The sequence below is a fragment of the Clupea harengus genome, chromosome 19 (assembly GCF_900700415.2).
Source record: "Clupea harengus chromosome 19, Ch_v2.0.2, whole genome shotgun sequence".
Lineage (NCBI taxonomy): Eukaryota > Metazoa > Chordata > Actinopteri > Clupeiformes > Clupeidae > Clupea > Clupea harengus.
Window position 1 is genome coordinate 650,147 of NC_045170.1, and position 27,500 is coordinate 677,646.

General features: G+C 44.5%; 1 protein-coding gene across 1 annotated transcript in view; it reads right to left on the reverse strand.

The window, feature by feature from the left end:
• The window catches only part of LOC105910531, a 21,911-nt gene extending 11,032 nt beyond the window's left edge, over positions 1 to 10,879 (reverse strand). The window contains exons 1-2 of the mRNA XM_042710713.1: positions 10,840 to 10,879; positions 10,497 to 10,701 (exon numbers count right to left, since the gene is read on the reverse strand). Coding sequence (XP_042566647.1) covers positions 10,497 to 10,701; positions 10,840 to 10,879 — 245 coding nt within the window. The remainder of the gene's footprint in view (positions 1 to 10,496; positions 10,702 to 10,839) is intronic.
• Positions 10,880 to 27,500: the final 16,621 nt, after the last annotated feature.

Below are 27,500 nucleotides of genomic sequence, written 5' to 3' on the forward strand. Positions count from 1 at the left end.
CAATACAGTGAGCCTAGCCACAGTGGACTGTGTTCTAAGGCGGAACACCTTGAGAATAAAGCAGGTGTACAGGCTGCCTTTTGTCAGAAACTCCGACAGTCAAACAGTTATGCTATGACTATGTGCAAGTAAGTCATATACATTTTCACAACTGATTGCGTCCTATCAGCACTGACACATTACTGTACTGTATTGTAATCCAATCCAATGTTACAGTTTTTCTCGATTGCTTACACACATGAAGCATGCCTCGTTTTCTCAAAACTCTAAACACAAATCCCTAAACCACTCACACAAAATGCAACAACATTCACAACACTGTGTAGGTCTATTTCTGATAGCACATTGTCAATATTGTCTTGAGCTAGAACAGGATGCAGTAGTTTTTTGTCCTTTTTTATTTTACATTTTTCTTTCTTTTTTTTGTTGACTGTACTGGCCTATATCCTATTGTTTGTTCTGTGCAAATCATTTACACATTCATTTGTGTTTGCTGTGATGTATAGGCTACAGCACTTTTGGAAAAAATAAAGAAATATTTTAGTTGTTACTGTATATTTGTGTGTTGTTTTATATTTGCGTAAAAACATTATACAGTTATATTTTACTACAGGAGTAAGCGTATAGTAACATAATGTTCCTGATAAGGCCTTCATACTGGTGTTTTCCCATTTCATAGTAGTGTTTTCCATTGAGCACATCAGTGTTCAATCGATGCTTAGAATGTCTACTCATATAATGGGCTGTGTTTGTCATTAGAAAACAAAGTACCCTTTTGAGGTGACATAACACTGTTTTGAAAGCAAAGTTGCCTTTTGCAGGATGTATAAAGGGTTTTGCATTTTGTGTGAGTGGTTTTGGGATTTGTGTTTAGAGTTTTGAGGAAACGAGGCATGCTTTCAAAAAATGTGTGTTAGCAATTGAGAAAAACTGTAACGCACTTGAAGTAGCCTTCATTATTTGCATAAGGCTAGAAGTCTCTGTGTGGCTAGAAGCAGGTCGTTTGGTGCAGCCCTTTGAGTTCACAGGGTCTACCGTTCATTGTCATTGGATTTCCAGGCTATGAGTGAGTGTGTGTGTGTTGGGGAGTGGGGGTATTATTTTGTGTGAGTGTGTGTGTGTGTGTGTGTGTGTGTGTGTGTGTGTGAGAGTGTGTGTGTGTGTGTGTGTGTGGGTGGGTGAGTTTGTGTGTGTGTGAATGTGTGTTTGTGTTTGTGTGTGTGTGTGGGTGGGTGGGTGAGTTTGTGTGTGTGTGTTTGTGTTTGTGTGTGGGTGGGTGTGTGTGTGTGTGTGTGTGTGTGTGTGTGTGTGTGTGTGTGTGTGTGATGCTGTGAGTGTGTGTGTGTGTGTGAGTGTGTGTGTGTGTGATGCTGTGAGTGTGTGTGTGTGTGTGTGTGTGTGATGCTGTGTGTGTTTGTGTTTGTGTGTGTGTGGGTGAGTTTGTGTGTGTGTGTGAACGTGTGTTTGTGTTTGTGTGTGTGTGTGTGTTAGTGTGAGTGTGTGTGTGTGTGATGCTGTGTGTGTGTGTGTGTGTGTGTGTGATGCTGTGAGTGTGTGTGTGTGATGCTGTGTGTGTGTGTGTGTGTGTGTGTGTGTGATGCTGTGTGTGTTTGTGTGATGCTGTGAGTGTGTGTGTGGGTGTGTGTGTTTGTGTGATGCTGTGTGTGTGTGTGTGTGTTAGTGTGAGTGTGTGTGTGTGTGATGCTGTGTGTGTGTGTGTGTGTGTGTGATGCTGTGAGTGTGTGTGTGTGATGCTGTGTGTGTGTGTGTGTGTGTGTGTGTGTGATGCTGTGTGTGTTTGTGTGATGCTGTGAGTGTGTGTGTGGGTGTGTGTGTTTGTGTGATGCTGTGTGTGTGTGTGTGTGTGTGTGTGTGTGTGTGTGTGATGCTGTGGGTGTACATTGGGTTACAATTTAGGGTCACTTTGGTTCCATGTAGACACTTTCATCTAAAGCAACTAACAAAAACATTCACCGTCAGAGAATTACAGTGTGTGTGTGTGTGTCTGACACATGTACACACACACACACACACACACACACACACACCCTTCTATTGCTGTCATACACTCCAACACACCTGATTAAGTGATGCGCAGAAGGCGATTTACTGTGTGTGTGTGTGTGTGTGTGTGTGTGTGTGGTCGTAAATCGGCCAGAGTTTTCTCAAATGCGATTCCTCCCACGGGGCCATCTTGTGGTTTTTTGAGGAATTGTATTTAAGAAAACTCTCCGTGTTAAGAAGTGGAAGTTTAGAAGTGGCTGAATTTGTGAGAAATCGTTGTGTTCACGTCAACTCTACAGACATCCTCGGATTTAAATAATTATAATAATAATAAATACGAGAATATTTGTATCATTAACAATTACGTTTCACATTTGCAGTCATGATTCTACGAGGCATCGTGATAAATAAAAACACTACACAAACACTGTAAATGTAAGTGGATAAATAAATAAGCACTAAACTCAATCGCATGGATATAGCCATAGTGGAATAGAATGGACACATCTTCATCCTGCAACAGTACCTCCACCTCTGCACCGGTGAAGTTAGATCTGCGTTTACTAGACCAGTGCTCGCTTTCCGCTTTGACAGGACTCGCTTTCGAGTTGCCTTCGTGTGGATACGGTTGATTCCGACTGGACACGTCACTGCTGTTGCGTGCCCTTATAAGGAGCTGGCGGGGCGTGTATGTATGCAAATCCAGGTGCACGAGAACGCGCTTTCAATTCAAGAAAACTCTTTCCGGGGGAGCACAGCTCAGAACACTTTTGCTGCGTAGCAACACATTTTCAAGCGTTCATGAATTTGGCGGAGGTCTTTTTCTTACGTTGTTTTTCCGAAGCCCGTAAGAAACATTTCAGAAGAAACATCAGAAAATGTTCGAGAATGAGGCCCATTGTCCTATTGTAAAGCACAACACAGTAATACAGAACATACTGTATGTACTGTACCAGGTGAACATCAAGCATCAGACATTGTTTCAGACTCTAAGTACATAGCAGAGAGTTCATTCAGAGTGCATTATAAACAAGGGGCCTCATTCTCAAACTAGTTTCCCTTCTTTTTTCTTTTTGCTTTTGATATTATTTGTTGCATAGTTTAGAAAAAACTATGCATGCTTAACAGACGTTTAACAGTTACTTGCCATGGGCTGTGTGTGTGTGAGTGTCTGTGTGTGTGTGTGTTTTTTCAGTACTGTTAGGTCACAGCCTTGTTATTTGCTAGCGTAGCTGATAGCTGTGCGTTGAGCACAGATGTGTTGACTGCAGAGTTTCTCAGAGGCCAAACTCTGCTTACAGCTCGACTGACTTCACTCTACCTTTAACCTTCACCTTTGACCTTTGGGCCTGGTCCTTTCCAGCGTATAGTGGGTGTGCAATCAAACAACCCAAACAAAAAACTCATCATTGGCTGTAGTCAGTGGCAAACAGCATGTGTCACTGTAGAGCCATTTGCACCATGGTACAAAGGCAGAAAAGACCAAATAACACTGGAGCTATTTATTATCATGGCAAGTTGATGTCGGTGGTGTTGGTGACCTGTACTGTGGTTCCCCATCAGTCAGTGGGGGGCTAATAATATCAAATCAAATCAAATCAAACTTTATTTGTACGGCGCATTTCATACAAGGAGGTATCACAATGCGCCTCACAGTAGGAAAGAAAAGGGGGGGGGTTTACAAACACTTGTAAAAAAGACACGGATTTTGCCAGGGGGGGGGGGGCAATATCACTGCAGCTCTTTATTATCATGGCAAGGTGATGTTGGTGGTGTTGGTGACCTGTACTGTGGTTCCCCATCAGTCAATGGGGGACAGACTGTGCTCTTGACCTCCCACTGGACTCTCTAGCTGTGGCCTACTGGGTAATGATCTGAGACAGAGGCAGAGGGGAGAGAGAGAATGAATAGCAGCTACCAAAAGTCAATAAGAATTGATGAGTACTGCATGTGGCAAGATCATCTATTCAATTCAATTCAATTCAATTCAATTCAATTCAATTCAATTCAATTCAATTCAATTCAATTCAATTCAATTCATATAGCGCCATAACAATACAATTGTCTCAAGGCGCTTTACAGAGCCCAGAGCCTGAACCCCCTTAGTGCAAGCACAATGGCAACAGGGGCAAGAAAAAACTCCCTGTTAGTCAGAAAGGAATCTTAAGCAGAACCACGGCACATAAGGGGGGACCCATCTGCTTGAGGTCGGCCGGGTGGAGATAGGAAGGAGGGGATGGGGGAGGGTTGTGTGGCAGAAGGGGATGGGAAACAACAAGTGTTGTACACAGCCTGCATTTGGTAGATGTACATAATATATATACAGACATCCGGTGGTAAATACAAACAAGACCCGTTTAGTGGGTATACACTGTGCTCATAGGGTTACTGTTACAGGGGTAAGGGGCGTAGGGGCAGAGAAACACGCACACACACACACACGCGCGCACGCGCTCACACACGCACACACACCTGTCCCCAGCAGACCACGCACACGCACACGCACACACAACTGTCCCCAGAAGACCACTTACACACATTTTGCTCTTGCCCAAAGCTCCACTATTTCTGGATGTATTTTTCTGACACCCTCTCTGAAGATCTCAACATCTCCTTAACTCCATGTCCCTCGTGTGTGTGTGTGTGTGTGTGTGTGTGTGTGTGTGTGTGTGTGTGTGTGTGTGTGTGTGTGTGTGTGTGTGTGTGTGTGTGTCAACATAACTCCATGTCCCTTGATTGGTATATTTGGTGTGTCTCCTGTGGTGGGCAAGTTTACCAGGCTGACCTTGTCGCATTTGCTGCTCTTATAGCGTCAGATACTGCTCTTATAGCATCAGATACTGCTCTTATAGCATCAGATGCTGCTCTTATAGCATCAGATACTGCTCTTATAGTGTCACATACTGCTCTTATAGCGTCAGATACTGCTCTTATAGCATCAGATACTGCTCTTATAGCATCAGATACTGCTCTTATAGCATCAGATACTGCTCTTATAGCGTCAGATACTGCTCTTATAGCATCAGATACTGCTCTTATAGCATCAGATACTGCTCTTATAGCATCAGATACTGCTCTTATAGCGTCAGATACTGCTCTTATAGCATCAGATACTGCTCTTATAGCATCAGATACTGCTCTTATAGCGTCAGATACTGCTCTTATAGCGTCAGATACTGCTCTTATAGCATCAGATACTGCTCTTATAGCGTCACATACTGCTCTTATAGCATCAGATACTGCTCTTATAGCGTCAGATACTGCTCTTATAGCGTCAGATACTGCTCTTATAGCGTCAGATACTGCTCTTATAGCGTCAGATACTGCTCTTATAGCATCAGATACTGCTCTTATAGCATCAGATACTGCTCTTATAGCGTCAGATACTGCTCTTATAGCGTCAGATACTGCTCTTATAGCATCAGATACTGCTCTTATAGCATCAGATACTGCTCTTATAGCGTCAGATACTGCTCTTATAGCGTCAGATACTGCTCTTATAGCATCAGATACTGCTCTTATAGTGTCACATACTGCTCTTATAGCATCAGATACTGCTCTTATAGCATCAGATACTGCTCTTATAGCGTCAGATACTGCTCTTATAGCATCAGATACTGCTCTTATAGCGTCAGATACTGCTCTTATAGCATCAGATACTGCTCTTATAGTGTCACATACTGCTCTTATAGCATCAGATACTGCTCTTATAGCGTCAGATACTGCTCTTATAGCATCAGATACTGCTCTTATAGCGTCAGATACTGCTCTTATAGCGTCAGATACTGCTCTTATAGCATCAGATACTGCTCTTATAGCGTCAGATACTGCTCTTATAGTGTCAGATACTGCTCTTATAGTGTCAGATACTGCTCTTATAGCGTCAGATACTGCTCTTATAGTGTCAGATACTGCTCTTATAGCATCAGATACTGCTCTTATAGTGTCAGATACTGCTCTTATAGCGTCAGATACTGCTCTTATAGCGTCAGATACTGCTTTTATAGCGTCAGATACTGCTCTTATAGTGTCAGATACTGCTCTTATAGTGTCAGATACTGCTCTTATAGCATCAGATACTGCTCTTATAGTGTCAGATACTGCTCTTATAGCGTCAGATACTGCTCTTATAGCGTCAGATACTGCTTTTATAGCGTCAGATACTGCTCTTATAGTGTCAGATACTGCTCTTATAGTGTCAGATACTGCTCTTATAGCATCAGATACTGCTCTTATAATGTCAGATACTGCTCGTATAGTGTCAGATACTGCTCTTATAGCATCAGATACTGCTCTTAGAGCATCAGATACTGCTCTTATAGCATCAGATACTGCTCTTTTAGCATCAGATACTGCTCTTATAGCCAAGCGTGAGATACTGCTCTTATAGCATCAGATACTGCTCTTATAGCATCAGATACTGCTCTTATAGCCAAGCGTCAGATACTGCTCTTATAGTGTCAGATACTGCTCTTATAGCGTCAGATACTGCTCTTATAGCGTCAGATACTGCTCTTATAGCCAAGCGTCAGATACTGCTCTTATAGCATCAGATACTGCTCTTATAGCATCAGATAATGCTCTTATAGCGTCAGATACTGCTCTTATAGCATCAGATACTAATCTTATAGCGTCAGATACTGCTCTTATAGCATCAGATACTGCTCTTATAGCATCAGATACTGCTCTTATAGCCAAGCGTCAGATACTGCTCTAATAGCATCAGATACTGCTCTTATAGCCAAGCGTCAGATACTGCTCTTATAGCCAAGCGTCAGATACTGCTCTTATAGCGTCAGAAACTGCTCTTATAGCATCAGATACTGCTCTTATAGCATCAGATACTGCTCTTATAGTGTCAGATACTGCTCTTATAGCATCAGATACTGCTCTTATAGCCAAGCGTCAGATACTGCTCTTATAGCATCAGATACTGCTCTTATAGCCAAGCGTCAGATACTGCTCTTATAGTGTCAGATACTGCTCTTATAGCGTCAGATACTGCTCTTATAGCGTCAGATACTGCTCTTATAGCATCAGATACTGCTCTTATAGCATCAGATACTGCTCTTATAGCGTCAGATACTGCTTTTATAGCGTCAGATACTGCTCTTATAGTGTCAGATACTGCTCTTATAGTGTCAGATACTGCTCTTATAGCATCAGATACTGCTCTTATAATGTCAGATACTGCTCTTATAGTGTCAGATACTGCTCTTATAGCATCAGATACTGCTCTTAGAGCATCAGATACTGCTCTTATAGCATCAGATACTGCTCTTTTAGCATCAGATACTGCTCTTATAGCCAAGCGTCAGATACTGCTCTTATAGCATCAGATACTGCTCTTATAGCATCAGATACTGCTCTTATAGCCAAGCGTCAGATACTGCTCTTATAGTGTCAGATACTGCTCTTATAGCGTCAGATACTGCTCTTATAGCGTCAGATACTGCTCTTATAGCATCAGATACTGCTCTTATAGCATCAGATACTGCTCTTATAGCATCAGATACTGCTCTTATAGCGTCAGATACTGCTTTTATAGCGTCAGATACTGCTCTTATAGTGTCAGATACTGCTCTTATAGTGTCAGATACTGCTCTTATAGCATCAGATACTGCTCTTATAATGTCAGATACTGCTCTTATAGTGTCAGATACTGCTCTTATAGCATCAGATACTGCTCTTAGAGCATCAGATACTGCTCTTATAGCATCAGATACTGCTCTTTTAGCATCAGATACTGCTCTTATAGCCAAGCGTCAGATACTGCTCTTATAGCATCAGATACTGCTCTTATAGCATCAGATACTGCTCTTATAGCCAAGCGTCAGATACTGCTCTTATAGTGTCAGATACTGCTCTTATAGCGTCAGATACTGCTCTTATAGCGTCAGATACTGCTCTTATAGCCAAGCGTCAGATACTGCTCTTATAGCATCAGATACTGCTCTTATAGCCAAGTGTCAGATACTGCTCTAATAGCATCAGATACTGCTCTTATAGCCAAGCGTCAGATACTGCTCTTATAGCCAAGCGTCATATACTGCTCTTATAGCGTCAGATACTGCTCTTATAGTGTCAGATACTGCTCTTATAGCATCAGATACTGCTCTTATAGCCAAGCGTCAGATACTGCTCTTATAGCATCAGATACTGCTCTTATAGCCAAGCGTCAGATACTGCTCTTATAGCATCAGATACTGCTCTTATAGCATCAGATACTGCTCTTATAGCCAAGCGTCAGATACTGCTCTTATAGCATCAGATACTGCTCTTATAGCCAAGCGTCAGATACTGCTCTTATAGCATCAGATACTGCTCTTATAGATTAGATTAGATTCAACTTTATTGTCATTGCACAGAGTACAGGTACTGAGGCAACGAAATGCAGTTAGCATCTAACCAGAAGTGCAAAGTAGAAGAGTGCAGAGTATGTGCAAATGGTAATATAAATATAGATAAATATGGTATATACAGTATGACATAAGATATAAGTGGTATGAGCAGTAAGAACATGAGCAGCAATAAAGGTGATTAGTGCAGATGTGATATAGATATGTGTAAAGTGCAGATGAAGTACAGGTGAAGGTGGCAGTAGAGGTTATAAGTTATAAATGAGGTAGGAGACATGATAAGATATAAGTACGATGAATATGGATGACAACAATTTAACATAAATAGATATATACAATGAACAATTTAGTGCAAATGTTCAGTGGCTGGAGGTAGGTGTGTGGCAGTCAAGCCAGGGTAGAGAGGGGGAATACAGGAAGGAGTGTGAGGGGGTAGCCAGGGGGAACTATCACCGTGGTGCAGAGTTCAACAGGGTGACAGCCGCAGGAAGAAGCTGTTCCTGAGCCTGCTGGTCCGGGAACGGAGGGCCCTGTAGCGCCTCCCTGAGGGGAGGAGGGCAAACAGTCTGTGGTTGGGATGGGAGCTGTCCTTCTCGATGCTGCGCGCCTTCCGCAGACATCTCTTGCGCTGGACAGCATCGATGGTGGGGAGTGGGGAGCCAGTGATGCGTTGGGCAGTTTTCACTACCCTCTGGAGTGTTTTGCGGTCCGCAACAGAGCAGCTGCCAAACCAGACTGAGATGCAGTTGGTGAGGATGCTCTCAATGGTGCAGCGGTAGAAGTTCACCAGTATCTTAGGAGACAGTATGGGCCTTCTTCAATCTCCTCAGAAAGAAGAGACGCTGGTGAGCCTTCTTGACTATGGTTGAGGTGTTGAGGGTCCAAGAGAGGTCCTCGGAGATGTGGACACCCAGGAATTTAAAGCTGGCGACACGCTCCACCTCCGTCCCGTTGATACAGATCGGGTGTGTGCGCCACCTTTGGTCCTCCTGAAGTCCACAATGAGCTCCTTGGTCTTCTTGGTGTTGAGAGCCAGGTTGTTATTGGCACACCACTCTGCCAGGTGCTGAACCTCCTCCATGTAGCCGACTCATCGTTGTTTGCTGATGAGGCCAATCCACCGTTGTGTCGTCTGCAAACTTTACAATGGTATTAGAACCATGTACAAGCTGTGCAGTCGTGGGTGAAGAGGGAGTAGAGGAGAGGGCTCAGCACGCAGCCCTGTGGGACACCAGTGTTCAGGATGAGGGTTGAGGAGGTGTTGTTGTCTAACCTGACAGACTGGGGTCTGTTGGGTTAGGAAGTCCAGAATCCAGTTTCTGAGGGAGGTGTTGATGCCTAGATCACTGAGTTTTAGTGATCAGTTTGGAGGGATTATGGTGTTAAATGCAGAGCTGAAGTCTATGAACAACAGTCTCGCATATGTGTTACTGTTGTCCAGGTGGGAAAGGGCGGAGTGTAGTGCCGTGGAGATGGCATCCTCCGTGCTCCTGTTTCTGGCGGTAGGCGAATTGGAGGGGGTCCAGTGTGGGTGGTAGGCATGTTTTAAGATGAGCCAGGACCAGCCTCTCGAAGCACTTCATGATGGTTGAAGTGAGTGCAACTGGGCGAAAGTCATTAAGGCTCGCTGCTTTGGAGTGCTTTGGCACCGGCACGATGGAGGTGGTCTTGAAGCACGTGGGGACAGCTGCTTGGGCCAGTGACAGGTTGAATAAGTCAGTCAAGACCTCAGTCAGCTGCCCAGCACAGGGCCCTGAGCACCCGTCCAGGGATGCCATCAGGGCCAGCAGCCTTTCGTGCATTAGTCCTGCTCAGTGCAGCACACACGTCGTGGGAGGAGAGTGTGAGGGGCTGGTTGTCTGTAGTGAGTACAGCCTTGATGGCCACCTCCTGGTTGTCCCTATCGGAATCGTGCATAAAAGCTGTTAAGCTCATCAGGGAGTGATGCTTCGCCGGTTTGGGGGGAGGTGTTGGTGGGTTTATAGTCCGTTATGGCCTGGATGCCTTGCCACATGCGTCGGGGGTCAGAGTTGTTATTGAAGTGCTCTTCAATCTTGAGTTTGTAGCTGTGCTTGGCCTTTTTGATGCCCCTCTTCAGGTCGGCCCTGGATGAACTGTAGGCCTGGGTGTCACCTGATCTGAAAGCAGTATCGCGTGCCTTCAGCAAAAGGCGGACCTTCCCTGTTCATCCATGGCTTCTGATTAGGGAAAGTGGTGATCTGTTTGAGGGTGGTGACACTGTTGATGTTGGTGTTGATAAAGTCCAGTACAGATGAGGCATAGGCGTTGATGTCCGTGTGGGAGTCCAGTGTGGCCTGGGTGGCAAACACACTCCAGTCTGTGTGTCCAAACCGGTGCTGTAGTGCAGAGTCTGCTCCCTCTGGCCACACTTTAACTGTCCTCACTGTGGGTTTCACACGTTTGATGAGTGGTGTGTATTTCGGGAGAAGAAACAAAGAGAGGTGGTCAGACTGACCTAGGTGGGGGAGGGGGTCAGCTTTGTAAGCATCAGCCATGTTAGTGTAGACATGGTCCAAAGTCTTGTCTCCTCTCGTGGGACAGGAGACATGCTGGTGAAATTTGGGGAGTACAGTCTTCAGGTTGGAGTGATTAAAGTCACCCGCAACAATAAAGGCTGCCTCCGTCAGATACTGCTCTTATAGCGTCAGATACTGCTCTTATAGCATCAGATACTGCTCTTATAGCATCAGATACTGCTCTTATAGCCAAGCGTCAGATTCTGCTCTTATAGCATCAGATACTGGTCTTATAGTGTCAGATACTGCTCTTATAGCATCAGATACTGCTCCTATAGCGTCAGATACTGCTCTTATAGCATCATATACTGCTCTTTTAGCATCAGATACTGCTCTTATAGCGTCAGATACTGCTCTATAGCCAAGCGTCAGATACTGCTCTTATAGCATCAGATATGCTCTATAGCATCAGATACTGCTCTTATAGCATCAAGATGCTGCCTCTTATAGCGTTCAGAACTGCTCTTATAGCATCAGATACTGCTCTTATAGCGTCAGATACTGCTCTTATAGCATCAGATACTGCTCTTATAGCGTCAGATACTGCTCTTATAGCATCAGATACTGCTCTTATAGCCAAGCGTCAGATACTGCTCTTATAGTGTCAGATACTGCTCTTATAGCCAAGCGTCAGATACTGCTCTTATAGCATCAGATACTACTCTTATAGCATCAGATACTACTCTATATATCAGATACTGCTCTTATAGTGTCAGATACTGCTCTTATAGCATCAGATACTGCTCTTATAGCGTCAGATACTGCTCTTATAGCGTCAGATACTGCTCTTATAACATCAGATACTGCTCTTATAGCATCAGATACTGCTCTTATAGCGTCAGATACTGCTCTTATAGCATCAGATACTGCTCTTATAGCGTCAGATACTGCTCTTATAGCATCAGATACTGCTCTTATAGCATCAGATACTGCTCTTATAGCGTCAGATACTGCTCTTATAGCGTCAGATACTGCTCTTATAGCATCAGATACTGCTCTTATAGCCAAGCGTCAGATACTGCTCTTATAGCGTCAGATACTGGTCTTATAGCCAAGCGTCAGATACTGCTCTTATAACGTCAGATACTGCTCTTATAGCATCAGATACTGCTCTTATAGCGTCAGATACTGCTCTTATAGCCAAGCGTCAGATACTGCTCTTATAGCATCAGATACTGCTCTTATAGCCAAGCATCAGATACTATAGCGCCAGATACTGCCATAGTGTCAGATACTGCTCTTATAGTGTCAGATACTGCTCTTATAGCGTCAGATACTGCTCTTATAGCATCAGATACTGCTCTTATAGTGTCAGATACTGCTCTTATAGTGTCAGATACTGCTCTTATAGCATCAGATACTGCTCTTATAGCATCAGATACTGCTCTTATAGCGTCAGATACTGCTCTAATAGCGTCAGATACTGCTCTTATAGCATCAGATACTGCTCTTATAGCGTCAGATACTGCTCTCATAGCCAAGCGTCAGATACTGCTCTTTATAGCATCAAGATACTGCTCTTATAGCATCAGATACTGCTCTTAGCGTCAGATACTGCTCTTATAGCATCAGATACTGCTCTTATAGTGTCAGATACTGCTCTTATAGCCAAGTGTCAGATACTGCTCTTATAGCAGCAGATACTGCTCTTATAGGGAGAGATAGCATCAGATACTGCTCTTATAGCGTCAGATACTGCTCTTATAGCGTCAGATACTGCTCTTATAGCATCAGATACTGCTCTTATAGCCAAGCGTCAGATACTGCTCTTATAGCGTCAGATACTGCTCTTATAGCATCAGATACTGCTCTTATAGCCAAGCGTCAGATACTGCTCTTATAGCATCAGATACTGCTCTTATAGCCAAGCGTCAGATACTGCTCTTATAGCGTCAGATACTGCTCTTATAGTGTCAGATACTGCTCTTATAGCGTCAGATACTGCTCTTATAGTGTCAGATACTGCTCTTATAGCATCAGATACTGCTCTTATAGTGTCAGATACTGCTCTTATAGCCAAGTGTCAGATACTGCTCTTTTAGCATCAGATACTGCTCTTATAGCGTCAGATACTGCTCTTATAGCGTCAGATACTGCTCTTATAGCATCAGATACTGCTCTTATAGCATCAGATACTGTACTTATAGCGTCAGATACTGCTCTTATAGCATCAGATACTGCTCTTATAGCATGAGATACTGCTCTTATAGCATCAGATACTGCTCTTATAGCATCAGATACTGCTCTTATAGCGTCAGATACTGCTCTTATAGCCAAGCGTCAGGTACTGCTCTTATAGCGTCAGATACTGCTCTTATAGCCAAGAGTCAGATACTGCTCTTATAGTGTCAGATACTGCTCTTATAGCGTCAGATACTGCTCTTATAGCCAAGCGTCAGATACTGCTCTTATAGCGTCAGATACTGCTCTTATAGCCAAGCGTCAGATACTGCTCTTATAGCATCAGATACTGCTCTTATAGAGTCAGATACTGCTCTTATAGCATCAGATACTGCTCTTATAGCCAAGCATCAGATACTGCTCTTATAGCATCAGATACTGCTCTTATAGCGTCAGATACTGCTCTCATAGTATCAGATACTGCTCTTATAGCCAAGCGTCAGATACTGCTCTTATAGCATCAGATACTGCTCTTATAGCGTCAGATACTGCTCTTATAGCCAAGCGTCAGATACTGCTCTTATAGCGTCAGATACTGCTCTTATAGCCAAGCGTCAGATACTGCTCTTATAGCATCAGATACTGCTCTTATAGAGTCAGATACTGCTCTTATAGCATCAGATACTGCTCTTATAGCCAAGCATCAGATACTGCTCTTATAGCATCAGATACTGCTCTTATAGCGTCAGATACTGCTCTTATAGCGTCAGATACTGCTCTTATAGCATCAGATACTGCTCTTATAGCATCAGATACTGCTCTTATAGCCAAGCGTCAGATTCTGCTCTTATAGCATCAGATACTGGTCTTATAGTGTCAGATACTGCTCTTATAGCATCAGATACTGCTCCTATAGCGTCAGATACTGCTCTTATAGCATCATATACTGCTCTTTTAGCATCAGATACTGCTCTTATAGCGTCAGATACTGCTCTTATAGCCAAGCGTCAGATACTGCTCTTATAGCATCAGATACTGCTCTTATAGCATCAGATACTGCTCTTATAGCATCAGATGCTGCTCTTATAGCGTCAGAAACTGCTCTTATAGCATCAGATACTGCTCTTATAGCGTCAGATACTGCTCTTATAGCATCAGATACTGCTCTTATAGCGTCAGATACTGCTCTTATAGCATCAGATACTGCTCTTATAGCCAAGCGTCAGATACTGCTCTTATAGTGTCAGATACTGCTCTTATAGCCAAGCGTCAGATACTGCTCTTATAGCATCAGATACTACTCTTATAGCATCAGATACTACTCTTATATTATCAGATACTGCTCTTATAGTGTCAGATACTGCTCTTATAGCATCAGATACTGCTCTTATAGCGTCAGATACTGCTCTTATAGCGTCAGATACTGCTCTTATAACATCAGATACTGCTCTTATAGCATCAGATACTGCTCTTATAGCGTCAGATACTGCTCTTATAGCATCAGATACTGCTCTTATAGCGTCAGATACTGCTCTTATAGCATCAGATACTGCTCTTATAGCATCAGATACTGCTCTTATAGCGTCAGATACTGCTCTTATAGCGTCAGATACTGCTCTTATAGCATCAGATACTGCTCTTATAGCCAAGCTACAGATACTGCTCTTATAGCGTCAGATACTGGTCTTATAGCCAAGCGTCAGATACTGCTCTTATAACGTCAGATACTGCTCTTATAGCATCAGATACTGCTCTTATAGCGTGATAGATTTCTTCCTGTATTTTAGTCTAATATACTTAATTCTGAAGGGTGATGTAGTGGGTTGTTGCAATCAATGAAGCTGGAGCGGTTCGGATCAGAGCCAGAGATATTTATTGTAGCAGACAAGAAATATCACTAAGTACTTTCTGAGTCTAAGTATTCTAAGTCTAAGTGGAACAGAGCTCTGAGAGTCGCCGCGGGTCGGGGTCTTCGGAAGATGAAACGGTCCGTCTCTCTCGTCGCGAGCTGGAATCTGAACGTGGAGCGTTGGGCACCACGTAATTTAACTATGGGTATTACGTAAACGAACACGAATGTATAACAATTCTTCTGACACGTACACTCGTACACAGGCATGGCCATGACAGTCCATCAATGTCCTTCAGCCAGGCCTAGGATGGTTCACAACATATACATTCCACAGCGGCGCTGTCTCTGGGTGGATATGGCCTCCATCCTCTAACACAACCAAGAATGTGGGCCTCCACACATCAACAGGACGAGAGGGCCATGTACAAGTTTTTAGGAACATAAGAAATATCACTGGAATCTAACATTCCTCCCTTTTGATCATTCTTAAACAAAGTTTAAAACATCAACAACAACAGTGTATTTCTGGAAAATCTAAAAAAACCTAAACAATAAACATTTTTCATGGCTCTGACATTTTTTGTATGATTATATGGAAAGAAAATACAAAACAGGGAAGGGGGGTAAGGAATTGGAAAATACAGGACAGGAAATAATAAAACAAGGATACTTTGTCATACACTGGGAAATCCAGTGTAGGTTCTTGGGTCACTCGGGGAAACCCTACTGAAAGTTGGGGGAAGAGGGGAAGGGAAGGTAAAGTAAAAGGAAGCATAAAGCAGGACTATCCTAATCTAAACAATTCTGGGGAGATGGGTCGGGGGATGGGGAGTTCCATTCTCCGGTATGGCCTTCAGGGCAGCCAACTTGGGAGTGGGGGAAGTACAGGCATGGAGCACAGAGAGGGACACTCTGATGGCGATATAGATCAGGACGATAGGGATGAGTACGGGTAGAGCCATCTGGATGATCTTGGAAAACAGAGACCCACCCAGATCACTCAATCCCTTTCCCAAGGACCAGGGGCTGGTCTCAACAGTCAACCTCGCAACGTTAGTATGAATATCTTTAACATAGCCAGTGACGTTAGCGGACAGATCAGGGACATAAGTACAACAACGTTGGTGCAAGTGTTGCTTAATGAAAAAACAATACCCTCCCAAGCGGACTGCTAAAAAGTCAAGGAGGTATTGATGCTGGAAAACCATTGTCCTGAGTCCATACAATTCATGACTAAGGTCGCTGAGTCCACTGGCGGAATCGTTAGCGATTGCGTCCAGAGTGTTAACTAGGATTCTAATCTCATCGAGGGCCACAGTGGCACCATACCCAGGGATGATAGCAGCGAAAAATCTTTGAGTTGGGGTAGCAATGGGGGAATTATTACCAAACAGATCACGCTTGGATCTGCTCTGACCAGTGGCATCACCTTTGATATGCTTTTCATCTTCAATTCCTAGAGCAGGGACCACGTAGGCCATATAGCAGGAACCCGACCAGGAGACAGGGAGGTAAGAGTAAGCAGTGGACCCACACACAAACATGGACCCATTTACTGCAAGCATGGTGTCAGTGTCTTTTATACGGTGGTCTGCGGCCACCCTCGTAGGGAGGGGGACTTCAATCGTGACACCATCTTGCTCGATCTGAATACCAGGGTTACCTACGTCAGTAGTGTAGGTACATGTACTATTACCCATAACCTGTCCGTTGCCGGAGTTAACCCAACAAATAATTCCTACGGGGGCGTAGCTCAATCTAACCTTAGTGGGGGGACCTATGTCCATGGGCACTGTGTAAAAGGGGGCATCTATGGAGGGTGTTCCATAGGCGGCAGTGTATTCAGGGATTGTGAAGGGGACAGCAATGTAAGGTGGTACCTGTGAGGAGGTTTGCATTAACCCACAAACCCAACAAGCTTGCACTCCTTTAGCTTTCGCCAAACCGTGCGCAGCCTGCAAGAAGGTGTTATCTCTGTGAACCTCATAATGGCTGTCAATGTCACAATTTCCTTTTATACACAAATAACATATCAACAGGGCATACAACACATGGCATTTCATTTTGGAACAGTCGTTTCAAGAGTCTTCTCCTGGGACGGCTGATGGAGAGGGTAACAGTTCGTGGTCGGGAAAGTTCAGAAGATGGCAACACAGTTCAGATGGTGCAGATAGCCAAGCTATCTCAGGATCTCGGTCGTGATGACGATCTCCAGGTTTCCAGCCACGGGGTACATAGGATTTAAAGAACAAGAGCAGTATCAGTTGGGGGGGGGACAGTGTTAATCTAACAGTTATGTTAATCTAGCACAGTTATGTTAATCTAGCACAGTTATGGCATGCTTTAATGCTAAGCAACTAAACATTTGTCTTGATTAAGTAACCACTATTATAGCACTAAGCAAGTGTCATTCTAATCTAAGAAGTTGTACCACCAAAAACCTATACCAACATCTCACCTGGACTGGTTCGAGAGGACAGAGGAGAAACCTGCACTTTAATTCCCTAATCTTCCTTTTGTCGCTAATCCCTCCGTAAAAATAAAAAATAAGAAATTAAAGTCTTCCCGCACTCTGACCTCCCTCTGCTCACCTATTCTGTAAAACAGACGTGAAAGAGGTTTTCTGCCAGTCCAATGAATGTCAATCTCAGTCAGTTGGCGCGTCAACTAATTTACAATGGCTAGCATGGATCCATTTTGTCTTGTTAGCAACCCTAATGGCAGATGGAGTAACTAACAGTATCTGATACGGCCCTTCGTATTTGGCCTCTAGCGGAATTCTTTGTGGTTTGTGAATCATGACCCACTGTCCAGGCACCAAAGAGTGTCCTCCCTCTGGCGGCTCAACCCAGGCCTCTTTGACTTGGTTGGACGTCAGCTGGAGGGTCTCTGAGAGCTGATGCAGTAGTTCATCAATGCGTCTGAGGTGAGGTGCACATCGGCTTTGCGTAGGTCAATTGAGCCTGGGAAGCTGAAGAACCGGCCAAACACCACTTCGTAAGGGGACAGGCCCACATCTTTGTTGTGTGTAGCTCTCATGCTACTCAGCGCAATGGGGAGCGCGTCCACCCAAGGTGTTCCTTCTTGATGCATCTTTGCCAGTCTTTCCTTCAGTGTTCTGTTTGCTCGTTCCACCTGTCCTGATGATTGCGGGTGGTAAGGACAGTGAAAAGACCATTCGATGTTCAGCATTCGGCATACCTCTGCACAGACTGCTCCGGTGAAGTGACTTCCATTATCCGAACAGATCTGATCTGGTAGGCCATAGCGAGGAATGAAATCTTTGACCAGCACTTTGGCTGTGTGTGCAGCTGTTCCTCGGCGGGCAGGGTAAGCTTCAATCCAACGAGAAAATTTGTCGATGACCACGAGGACGTCTCTGTATCCTTTGCACGCTGGCAGTGTGATGTAGTCCACTTGGAGGCAACGAAAAGGACCAGGGGGGGCAGGGACCTTCAGCATGGGAAGTTTTACTTTCCGATCATGGTTGTTTTTCATGCAGGTGACACATCGCTTAACAACATCTTTTGCCACGCCGGTGAATTTTGGATTCCACCAGACCTGACTAAACCTATTGCGCATCTTTTCCACACCCACATGTCCTAGTGAGTGAAGTTGCGTGGCTAGGTATGGCAGTAAGTTCTGAGGGGCCACTGTCTTCGTTCCCTGTCGCCACACCTTGTCATCGTGTAGTTTCCCATCCAATCCCACTTCTCCTCTTGGCTTGAGGCATTTTGCATCTCCATTATGCTCGCTAAGCTTTCCTTCCGCCATTCTTCGTTTTCAGATTCCTTTCTCAATCGAAGGCATTTTGCGTAGTCGTTTTCCATTCCGAGGTCAGTTTTCATTTCAATGTTTCCATTTCTCCTCCCCTCTTTTTGTCTTGCTGCTTTTCTGGATGCGTCATCAGCTAGGCGTTACCACGGGCTTCTGGGGTGTCCAAGTGAGTGTGAGCTTTCACCTTGACCACCGCCAGTTCTTTGGGGAGTAGCATTGCGTCCAATAAGTCTGCTACTAATTGACCATTTTTTATGGGCGTGCCTTTGGCCGTGACAAACCCTCGTTGGGCCCAAAGACGGCCGAAGTCCATCGACCCCCAAGGCGTAACGGGAATCGCAGTAGACTGTGGCAGACTTTCCTTCAGCCAATTTGAGTGCTTGGGTTAATGCTTTCAATTCTGCTTGCTGTGCTGATGTTCCGGGATCCATAGATCCTGTTTCCAAGACTTCGTGTTCCGTTGTGACAGCCCATCCTGCTCCCCGGATGCCATCCTCCACCAGTGAAGATCCGTCAGTGTACAAGACAAGCTCGGGGTTGTGGAGAGGATCTTCTTTCACAAAGTGTTCCTGATCCATCAGGGCGATCAAGTCTTCACACACATGGTCATCTTCTCGTTCGTGGCGTCCGTGGGGGCAATCATGGTTGAGAGATTTGAGACAGAGGCTTTTTGGAGGGAGATGTTGGGTGCTTCCAGCACGGCTTGCCAGTTTCCCCAGCGGCTATCTGAGACGCATGGGACTTTCCTGCCAGCCAGCAAAGCATTCACAGAGTGTGGGCAACGGATGGTGATCTTCTGATCAAGCACAAGATTGGTCACGAGTTGGTTGGCGAGGTACACGGCTTGTACCGCTCTCAGGCATGGGCCAAAGCCCAGTGCAGTTGTGTCCAATTTGGCCGAATAGTAGCCCACAGGTCTCCACAATCCTCCATGTTCCTGTGTCAGTGCTGATGTCATGAACCCACGACACTCATTGACAAAGAGTGTAAAGGGTCTCTGCACATTGGGAAGTCCCAGCGCGGGGGCTTCACACAGGCTGTTCTTCAAATCCTCAAAGGCTTGTCGTGCTTCGGTTCCGAGGCTGATCTTGTCTCGGGAGTCTGGTTTTCCTTTCAGCATGTCGTTCAATGGTTGGGCGGTCTCCGTGTAATTGTCCACCCAATTCCTGTTGTCTGCTTGCCTGCGAGAGGCGGCACCGTGAGGTCCATCCGCACCGCGTGTGAGCACCATGTCGCTCTCATCGCGCACCACGGAATCATCTGTGTGGGGGGGTGCAGATGCAGATGCGGCACCGTTGCTTGGTGGTTGGTGCTGGTCCTGTTGAGAGGAGAATGGCAGTGGCATTGGGAGCAGGTGGGGATGGGGGGGGTTAATAGGTGACTGCATCAGAGGCATTGGTTGGTAGGTCGCGTGGTGTGGAGTGCTTGCAAGAGGCATGTGTGTTCCTGGATAGCTGTCCTCTGGGGAAGGAAACATGCTTGTGTGAGATTCCCCCACATGGCCATCAGATGGCGCCGTTCCCATTTCGTAGTCGGGGGGAGGTGCTGAGAGATCTGGTACATCCCTCCGACCGCCCCCTGTTGATCCCGCCCCCCTGGAGGACCCGGCCATCCTCTGGGTGAAATCGCCAGTCTATCCCTGGACTCACACGCCTCAAGTTTCTTTTTAAACTCCGCGACATCTCGTTTTAACTGTTGAATCGACTGGCTTGTTTGCTGACACTCCATCAAAGCAATCGAAACATTCTTGGTCTTTTTCTCTACCCAAGACTCATACACCGCCAGAACTTTGCGTTTTGGCCACCAGTCACGGGTCTCAGTGATGTTATATTTCTTTTTAACTTGTACCTCGTGTTTGCTGAATTCATACTTCTTTTCAGCCCATGCTTCCAGTCCCTTATTAATCTGATAGCCATACACCATTTCATCCACCTCTGTGGGTTCAGCAGCCGTGGCCATTTTCCAAATTGTTCTTATAGCCACACAATACAAATCAAATTCAATTCAACTTTCCAAATTTATTAACTGTAATTTTAACCACAATGTGTTTCCTCTGTGTCCTACACACTATAACCAAATTTAATTTTGACTTTCCCAATTTATTTAGCTGTAATTTTAACCACAATGTGTTTTCTTTGTCTCTTCACACACTGCACAAATTCCACAGCATCTCCTATCTTCTCTCACACACACACACACACACACCCCTCCCTCTCTGTAGGAGACAAAGCGGGTGCGTGCGATCACCACTAGCCCCCACCCTCGCCCTTCCCTGTCTTCGGAAGAGGAGAGAGTAGCGCAGCTATGAGTGATCTTGTTCTCGGGCAAACCAGCCCAGAACCCTGTGGGTCTCAGAACTATTTCCGGACCAAGTTCCTCTTGACCACCCTCTGCCGTGCTGGATTCGGCGATCCGCACCTCGACTATATGTATCTTATCCAAGCCTTCAGAAAACAAAATAACCAACGGTTTCCACACTTAGAACCAGCTAATCATAGAAACAGCCTTCACGCAACACGGCCGAGTTGAGTTCAGGACACGTAAGCAAATTGTCGTCTTAACACAAGAACAGATCATATATCGGTTTTCGAAGTAAACTCCGAGCCTGACGTCAACCCCTCTACAGAATACGGCGAGACTGATAGAGTTAGTGCACAACCAAATAGCTATATCAACGAACATTAACAACAAACATTAACATAGCAAACATTTATAACAAACATAGCATGTATCAAATGATCCCAGCGCTTGAATCACTGATACAGGTTAATCATCAAAAGTACTAGATCCTTGATGGTACAACATTCCCACTCTTTTTTGTTTTAACTGATTGGCAGACTAAAAAGAAACCATAAACAGACTTATCTAAACTAGTTCTTTAACTTCGTACTGGAAATGAGTGAGGTCAGCGAACATCACCTGGGAATGTGGAGCAGGCCCCAGTCAAGATGCGGCCTTCTGTGGAATGTGTCTTCCCCGGACCAGGCAGGCGATGTCACGACGACCAGGCAGGAGATGGCACGACGACCAGGCAGGCGATGTCCCGACGTCACGCAGCAGCCAGCGGAAAGCTCGGTTTCGGCACCACTGTTAGATTTCTTCCTGGATTTAGTCTAATATACTTAATTCTAAAGGGTGATGTAGTGGGTTGTTGCAATCAATGAAGCTGGAGCGGTTCGGATCAGAGCCAGAGATATTTATTGTAGCAGACAAGAAATATCACTAAGTACTTTCTGAGTCTAAGTATTCTAAGTCTAAGTGGAACAGAGCTCTGAGAGTCGCCGCGGGTCGGGGTCTTCGGAAGATGAAACGGTCCGTCTCTTCGTCGCGAGCTGGAATCTGAACGTGGAGCGTTGGGCACCACGTAATTTAACTATGGGTATTACGTAAACGAACACGAATGTATAACAATTCTTCTGACACGTACACTCGTACACAGGCATGGCCATGACAGTCCATCAATGTCCTTCAGCCAGGCCTAGGATGGTTCACAACATATACATTCCACAGCGGCGCTGTCTCTGGGTGGATCGGCATATGGCCTCCATCCTTTCTAACACAACCAAGAATGTGGGCCTCCACACATCAACAGGACGAGAGGGCCATGTACAAGTTTTTAGGAACATAAGAAATATCACTGGAATCTAACAAGCGTCAGATACTGCTCTTATAGCCAAGCGTCAGATACTGCTCTTATAGCATCAGATACTGCTCTTATAGCCAAGCATCAGATACTGCTCTTATAGCGCCAGATACTGCTCTTATAGTGTCAGATACTGCTCTTATAGTGTCAGATACTGCTCTTATAGCGTCAGATACTGCTCTTATAGCATCAGATACTGCTCTTATAGTGTCAGATACTGCTCTTATAGTGTCAGATACTGCTCTATAGCATCAGATACTGCTCTTATAGCATCAGATACTGCTCTTATAGCGTCAGATACTGCTCTAATAGCGTCAGATACTGCTCTTATAGCATCAGATACTGCTCTTATAGCGTCAGATACTGCTCTCATAGCCAAGCGTCAGATACTGCTCTTATAGCATCAGATACTGCTCTTATAGCATCAGATACTGCTCTTTTAGCGTCAGATACTGCTCTTATAGCATCAGATACTGCTCTTATAGTGTCAGATACTGCTCTTATAGCCAAGTGTCAGATACTGCTCTTATAGCATCAGATACTGCTCTTATAGCCAAGCGTCAGATACTGCTCTTATAGCATCAGATACTGCTCTTATAGCGTCAGATACTGCTCTTATAGCGTCAGATACTGCTCTTATAGCATCAGATACTGCTCTTATAGCAGCGTCAGATACTGCTCTTATAGCGTCAGATACTGCTCTTATAGCATCAGATACTGCTCTTATAGCCAAGCGTCAGATACTGCTCTTATAGCATCAGATACTGCTCTTATAGCCAAGCGTCAGATACTGCTCTTATAGCGTCAGATACTGCTCTTATAGTGTCAGATACTGCTCTTATAGCGTCAGATACTGCTCTTATAGTGTCAGATACTGCTCTTATAGCATCAGATACTGCTCTTATAGCGTCAGATACTGCTCTTATAGCCAAGTGTCAGATACTGCTCTTTAGCATCAGATACTGCTCTTATAGCATCAGATACTGCTCTTATAGCGTCAGATACTGCTCTTATAGCATCAGATACTGCTCTTATAGCATCAGATACTGCTCTTATAGCGTCAGATACTGCTCTTATAGTCAGATACTGCTCTTATAGCATGAGATACTGCTCTTATAGCATCAGATACTGCTCTTATAGCATCAGATACTGCTCTTATAGCGTCAGATACTGCTCTTATAGCAAGCGTCAGATACTGCTCTTATAGCGTCAGATACTGCTCTTATAGCCAAGAGTCAGATACTGCTCTTATAGTGTCAGATACTGCTCTTATAGCGTCAGATACTGCTCTTAATAGCACAAGCGTCAGATTACTGCTCTTATAGCGTCAGATACTGCTCTTATAGCCAACGTCAGATACTGCCTTATAGCACAGATACTGTGCTCTTATAGAGTCAGATACTGCTCTTATAGCATCAGATACTGCTCTTATAGCAAGCATCAGATACTGCTCTTATAGCATCAGATACTGCTCTTATGCGTCAGATACTGCTTCATAGTATCAGATACTGCTCTTATAGCCAAGCGTCAGATACTGCTCTTATAGCATCAGATACTGTCTTATAGCGTCAGATACTGCTCTTATAGCCAAGCGTAGATACTGCTCTTATAGCGTCAGATACTGCTCTTATAGCCAAGCGTCAGATACTGCTCTTATAGCATCAGATACTGCTCTTATAGAGTCAGATACTGCTCTTATAGCATCAGATACTGCTTTATAGCCCAAGCATCAGATACTGCTCTTATAGCATCAGATACTGCTCTTATAGCGTCAGATTACTGCTCTGTCTAGCATCAGATACTCCTTATAGGCCAAGCGTCAGATACTGCTATTGTAGCATCAGATACTGGTCTTATAGTGTCAGATACTGCCTTATAGCATCAGATACTGCTCTTATAGCGTCAGATACTGCTCTTATAGCCAAGCGTCAGATACTGCTCTTATAGCATCAGATACTGCTCTTATAGCATCAGATACTGCTCTTATAGCCAAGCGTCAGATACTCATCTCCACCTCCGCCATCAGTCACCTCCCTCCCTCCACCTCCCTCATCAGTCACCTCCCTCTCTGCTGATGACCATGCAACTGTCTCAAATGAAAGAATTACATTCATATCAAATTTTATATGAAAAAATATATTTGCATATTGTTAGATTTAAACTATATCTACGTGTTGGTTTACAGAGAATCAAGTGAAAGACCGCCACGAAGCAATAGGTTTGAATACAGTTGAGTTTACTGAGTTTCAAGAGATGTACAAATACAGTCTTAGGTGAGTTCACAAAGAGCTCTGTCACCCACGACTGGAGAAGGCGTTCTGACATCATTGTACACAGATCAGTCTTTTTAACCTCAGTCGCCACAATGTTGCTTAATCATGGATCCCCTGAGGAGCTGTAACTAACTAACTCTTCAACAATGGGGCCTCAGTTTGAGAACCTCAATTCTCACAGTTCGGCTATTAATCTTATCTTGTCCATGTCCCATGGTGATCTTTCTGACCTAAAAAGTTGTAAGTTACGGCCACTGTCACTTCTGGCCTGTGCTGGCCTTGTCAGATTCCACACCAGCAGCGACACCTCAGGCTAACAGGCCTCTTTTCTCAGAACTGTGAAATTAGTTATTAATTTGTTTGCTGCTTGAGCTGAACTGCTTGAAATGAACTTGAACTGAACTGCTTGTTGATGACTAATCATTGGTGAAATCAATAAACTTGATTTTCTCTTACAATATTTTTTAAGAAATGGAATTTAAGTGGCTGAATCAAAGTTAGTCAAAGTGTGTGTGTGTGTGTGTGTACCTCACTGAAGGCCGAAGCAGAATGAGAGGAGTGTGTGATGAATGACGTGGGTATCATATATACCATCATATCACATATACCATGATGTTGCATGTTGCATGGCTCCAATTGCATCTCCACCCTGTTTGTGTGTGTGTGTGTGTGTGTGTGTCTGTGTGTGTGTGTGTGTGTGTGTCTGTGTGTGTGTGTGTGTGTGTGTGTGTGTGTGTCTGTGTGTCTGTGTGTGTGTGTGTGTGTGTGTGTGTGTGCATATATACCATCATATCATCTCCACCCTGTTTGTGTTTGTTTATCCCACATTTATCTCTCCATCATATTGAACACGTGACGTTGCAGGCAAAGGTGTCTGTGTGTGCCTGTGTGTGTGCCTGTGTGTGTGTGTGTGTGTGTGTGTGATGTTGCAGGCAAAGGTGGCGCTTCATTTACTCCTCAATGCCTTCTACTCTTTCATGCCCTCTGGTGTACATTGCTGGTACTGCACTGATCTGCTGCTTTGCCCTCTGTTGGTGCACTTACCTCTGATATCCTGCAGGCAGAGGCAGATATAAACGTATTCATGCGTGTGTGTGAGTGTGTGTGTGTTTGGCAGACTGATTGCAGCTGGCACCAGAGCTTCTCACCATGGAGGTTAGGACCAAGCAAGCTGGTGGCCAGCCTGGACTGTGCTGCTCTCAGACAGGTACACGGGTACACTGGCGGAGAAATACACACACACACTCTCTCAAACACACACACACTCATAGACAAATACACACAAAGTAAAGAATCTTAACGAGTAATGGTCATATCATGGGCATATCAGAAGATGCTTTTTAAAATTCTGTTTATTTTCACATGTGTCTGAGTTCACTGCTTTTTCAACTGCTTTGCCTGGGAAGGACTAGCCAACACCCACCACCACATCCACTCCTCCTATCCTGTGGCTTTCACTCTGCTTGTCATAGCTGAACACTCATGGCCCCATTCACAGCATGATCAGACAGACGCCACAAGTCAAAATGACTGCTCTGAGAAGTCAACACGAACAACAAGATCTGTAACAAGGGGTGAGTGTAGTGTACCCCAACGCAAAACTGTATTTGGGAAGTCATCATGTTTCTGTATTGCCATGACTCAATGGAATACTCTGCCAACAGACATTATTTCATGTAGAAGTCCCCACACCTTCTCACATCTTGGCAAGCGTTGGCTACTGTCAGGACAGGAGTGTACACATTTATGAATTGTGTTTGTGTGTGTGTGTGTGTGTGTGTGTGTGTGTGTGTGTTGGGGAGCAGCTTAGCTTTAAATCTTAGGGGCACACATCCGACATGTCATGTTGAGTCTTCTTCCATGTTCTTTGTTCTGTAATTGTACTTGTTATTATGATGTTTTTAGATAGATAGATAGACAAATAGATAGATGGATACTTTATTAATCCCGAGGAAAATGTAGGTACTATTCCATCAACCTGTCCAGGGACTACAGGTGGAAAATAGCAACCTGCTAGAACCTGGCACAATGCATATTCTCTTGTTGTACAAGATTAATGTTTTATTGTGCACTGTCCCTGTCTTGAAAAATAAATTACAATTACATCTGTCCCATTTTTGATCTGTAAATATGAGTCCTTAAGGGAAGCACAGGATTGAAGCATGTTTTCAACAAGCAGTACAGGTCAGAGTGTGCTGGTTGGTTGGCCAGTCTAGTTCAGTGGTTTCTTTAGTACATTTGTGTTAAAGCTTTCCCAGTCATCCCAGCACAAACCTGTTGCAGTTGAGGGTTTGTATTTCAACAAATACTGTCATTGCTTCCCAGATATAAACAAGGATGAGGTTGTAAACCTTTCTATGTCATGACTACAATTAGCCATCTTGACATTCACTGTAGATAAGGAGAAGACACATCAGACTGGCATCATAATGTCATGGTGTTTCCACTGGCAGTCAGAGAAATGCTCTAAACTGCTAAATGAAAGTCACTGTTTTATGTGAACCTTACCAGACCACTACGTGCTACATGGAGCTTTACATCTTAGACTTGCCTCAAGTGGCTGCCTAGTTTTACCTAAAGCGTCACTGAGTGGAAAGAAAGAAAGAAAGCGAACTTAGGAGTTAAATACAAAAAACTCAAAAATACCTAAACCTTGGGAATAACACGGAGCAAATACCTAACCTTGGAATGCCAAAGGAGCAGGGGAGAGAATATTCCGGAGCTTGAGTTGAGTTCTGTCCATTCAAGACGAGCCCAGACAACAAGTGGGGGGGGGAGTGAGGAGTTGAAGTGGAGTGGAGTGTAGGGAGGGGAGTTGAAGTGGAGTGGGGGGGGGGGGAGTTGAAGTGGAGTGGGGGGGGGTGAGGAGTTGAAGTGGAGTGGGGGGGGTGAGGAGTTGAAGTGGAGTGGGGGGGGTGAGGAGTTGAAGTGGAG